At 38.8% G+C, this 2,987-nt stretch overlaps 1 protein-coding gene across 1 annotated transcript; it reads left to right on the top strand.

Moving 5' to 3' along the window:
• Positions 1-1,139: 1,139 nt before the first annotated feature.
• LOC142628828 (uncharacterized) lies at positions 1,140-1,616 on the top strand. The gene has a single exon (XM_075802866.1). It carries the CDS (start codon positions 1,140-1,142, stop codon positions 1,614-1,616), a length of 477 nt encoding a protein of 158 aa, XP_075658981.1.
• The last annotated feature ends 1,371 nt before the right edge of the window (positions 1,617-2,987 follow it).

Genomic DNA, 2,987 nt, shown 5'->3' with positions numbered 1-2,987 from the left:
AGGAAAAAGAAAAAGACACTTTAGGTGGAGAAGCAACTTAGTTTGATCTAGGATGAGCTATGTTTCCGTTAAGATTGGTGAGAACCCATATTGAAAGGAATGATTCAAGGGAAATACGTTGGGTCAGAATTACCAGCAAATATGAAAGACTTCCTCAGGATCAATGGGGATTTGTTTTTTGGAGAAGTAGAGGGTTTGATAAAGAAGTGTGTTTTGAGGCAGGAAGGATTGACATTGTTGCACAGGTTGCACCATGATATTTGTGGTGTAAACCTTGATGTTAGTCTGTATTGAAGACTACAAAGGCTAGGGATATTCTAGCTAGAAATGGCCAATGATGCTAAGGAAGAACAAAAGAGTTGTAAAATTTGTTCTATCATTCCTCTAGATCAAGCAAAAGTGCTTAATGGTAAGTTGCTGGAAGAAGATTGGTAGGATCCATATTTGAGATACCTTTTACAATGTGTATTACTTGCTGATCTGGTACAAAGAGAAAAGTTGAAAACATATGTGACCAAGTTTAAGGTGGTAGATGGGAAGTTATTCAAGAGAAGCTTTCAAGGAATGTGGATGGTATGTATTCACACTAGAGAAGTCAATGGTGTTCTTTCAAACCTGCATAAAGGAGAGCCAGCAAGACACTCGGATGGGAGAAAGCTATGGAAAATGACTTTACACCAAAGATATTACTAGCCCACAATGCAAAGGGATGCTCACCGACGGCCAACTCAGCAGCAATAACAAAAGCGGTAGAAGTCTTCATCCAATTGTTGCTCCATAGCCTTTCCACAGCTGGGGGCTGAACTTTATAGGACCTATAAACCCCTCTTGAAGGATGTACATGGATACTGGTAGCCACTGACCTATTTTATTAAGTGGGTGGAAGCTGTGGCTATAGAGAAGGCAACAGGTAGCTCATTGGCTAACTTCTTGAGGGAGAATATAATATGTCGTTTTGGGGTACCCAATAAAATTATTTTTGATAATGGTACACCATTCCTGAACAAGGATGTACGCCGTTTAATAGAGAATGGTACTCCATTTCTCATATGAAACCAACACCTTATTATCCCAAAGGAAATTGTCAGAAATTGTCAAGCTGAGGCCTCTAACAAAAGATTACTAAAGATATTGGGAAAATGACTAAGGAGAATAGAAAAGGATGGAAGGAGGAACTTCCTACAGCTTTGTGGGCTTATAGAATAGCCAAGTCACAAGCCATAGGAGCTTTACCCTTTTCTTTAGTCTATGGCATAGAGGCTATTATCCCAATAGACTTAGTAAGGCCAACAATGAAATTGGAAGAGATTGTAGGGATACCTAGAGAAGACACCTTGGAAGTGGTGGAAGAAATGCATGACAATGCTGCCTTTCATAATCGCCTTTACCAAGCTAATATGAAGGCTAGGCATGACGGCCAAGTTAGGGAAAGAAAGTTTCAAGTGGGAGAACTTGTTTGGAAAACTGCCCTGCTTGTGCGAGGAGTGGTTGGAGCTATTAAACACAAATTTCCTCCAAAATGGGAAGTACCATATATAGTGGAAGAAGCACATCCAATAGGATACTATTGGCTAAAGGATCAGATAGGTACAAAGGCATGTAGCCCCATTAGCTGAGCTCACCTTAAGAAGTATCATGCTTAATCTTGTAAAAATATTCTTTTGCTGCCATCATGTGAAACTGATGTGTTCCAAAAAAACTCATACTATTATAAATGAAGTCTTATATTCAGCCTATTTTATATGCTATTGATCATAACATGCGTGCAAAGTCTAAATAGCTTAACTGAATAAAGCACAGTAAAGTTTATAATACAACCACGTGGTCTTTTAAGACCATAAAATATTACAACTTGGAAATTAGATAATGTTTGTGAGAAAACCAAAATTTTCAAGGGAAAATTTTCAACTTAGAACTCCTAGCTCGACTTCTAGCCTTTCGATCTCTTTTCTCAAAGAGTTACGTTTTGCCATGACACCTTCTAATTGAGCTTGAAGGGAAGAACTTGCTTCTTGCTGGGATGTAAATTCCACCTGAAGTTTGTTGATAGATCCCTGGAGTTGAGTGATTAAAGTGCCATATACCTGTAAGGTTGATTCTATTTCCTTTACTTTGTTGATGTAAGAGTTTTCCTTAACTCCCAATTCACAAAGTGAGGACAAGGAAGCATGAACAGAGGGTCTTGCCTTCTTTAAGTCCCTTAATGCAGTGACACTGCTCTTTAACCAACTTACATTGACACTTAGGCTCTTAGCCTCACTAAATGTGGAAAGGAAATTGTAAAGGAGAAGAGTTAGACAATCCTCTTTGCCCTTTGATTGCAGTTGGGATATGATAGACCCAATTAGTTGTAAGAGAAAGCTCTTCAGTAACAAGGTCCATTTGCTGGTATTTCTCATGGTTTTGGGATATTGGGAGAGCAATTGAGAACAAATTTCCCTCAAATTAAAAGAAATCAGTGGGAACAGTGGATCAGATTTTGTCTATGTGCTTTTAGCCTCTTGCTCTTTAGAAGTAGCTTCTGTTATGTCTTCTTTCTCTTGAGGGTTTTCAACATACACCCCAATTTGAATCCTCCCTTTTAGTGTTGGGCATTGTTTCTTCAATAGAAGTCATTTCTTGTATAGAAACTTTTTAGGTTAAAGAAGTGACTTTTGCTTGGAGTTAAGCCTGGGGAACAGAGCCTGTAATCTGTCAAAGGTCAAAAATGCAGAAATGGAGAAATGAAGAAAAGTTACTTGCTCCATTGATTGAAAGAAGAGGTTACAAGAGTTTAGTCACTAAAGAGAAGAGAGTGTACCTTGGCCTTTTTGCTGGAAGGGGTTTTTGCATTCTTCTTCCTCTTAGTGCTTGAAGGTTTGGCTTTAGGAAGGAGTTTCAAAGATAAAATTACCTTGAAAAATAGGTGGGACATCTACTCTCTAGGCACCACCTTCCCCAAAAGTCCTAACACGTTTTCTAATGTCGGACCACCATGACTTGAACCT

Source organism: Castanea sativa, chromosome 3 (assembly GCF_040712315.1).
Source record: "Castanea sativa cultivar Marrone di Chiusa Pesio chromosome 3, ASM4071231v1".
NCBI lineage: Eukaryota > Viridiplantae > Streptophyta > Magnoliopsida > Fagales > Fagaceae > Castanea > Castanea sativa.
Note: the sequence above shows the minus strand (reverse complement) of the source record. Positions and strands in the feature narration are given on the sequence as shown.

Excerpts from the sequence above, each read along its gene's own strand:
- LOC142628828 (XM_075802866.1), top strand. The coding sequence starts at position 1,140 with ATGACTAAGGAGAATAGAAAAGGATGGAAGGAGGAACTTCCTACAGCT.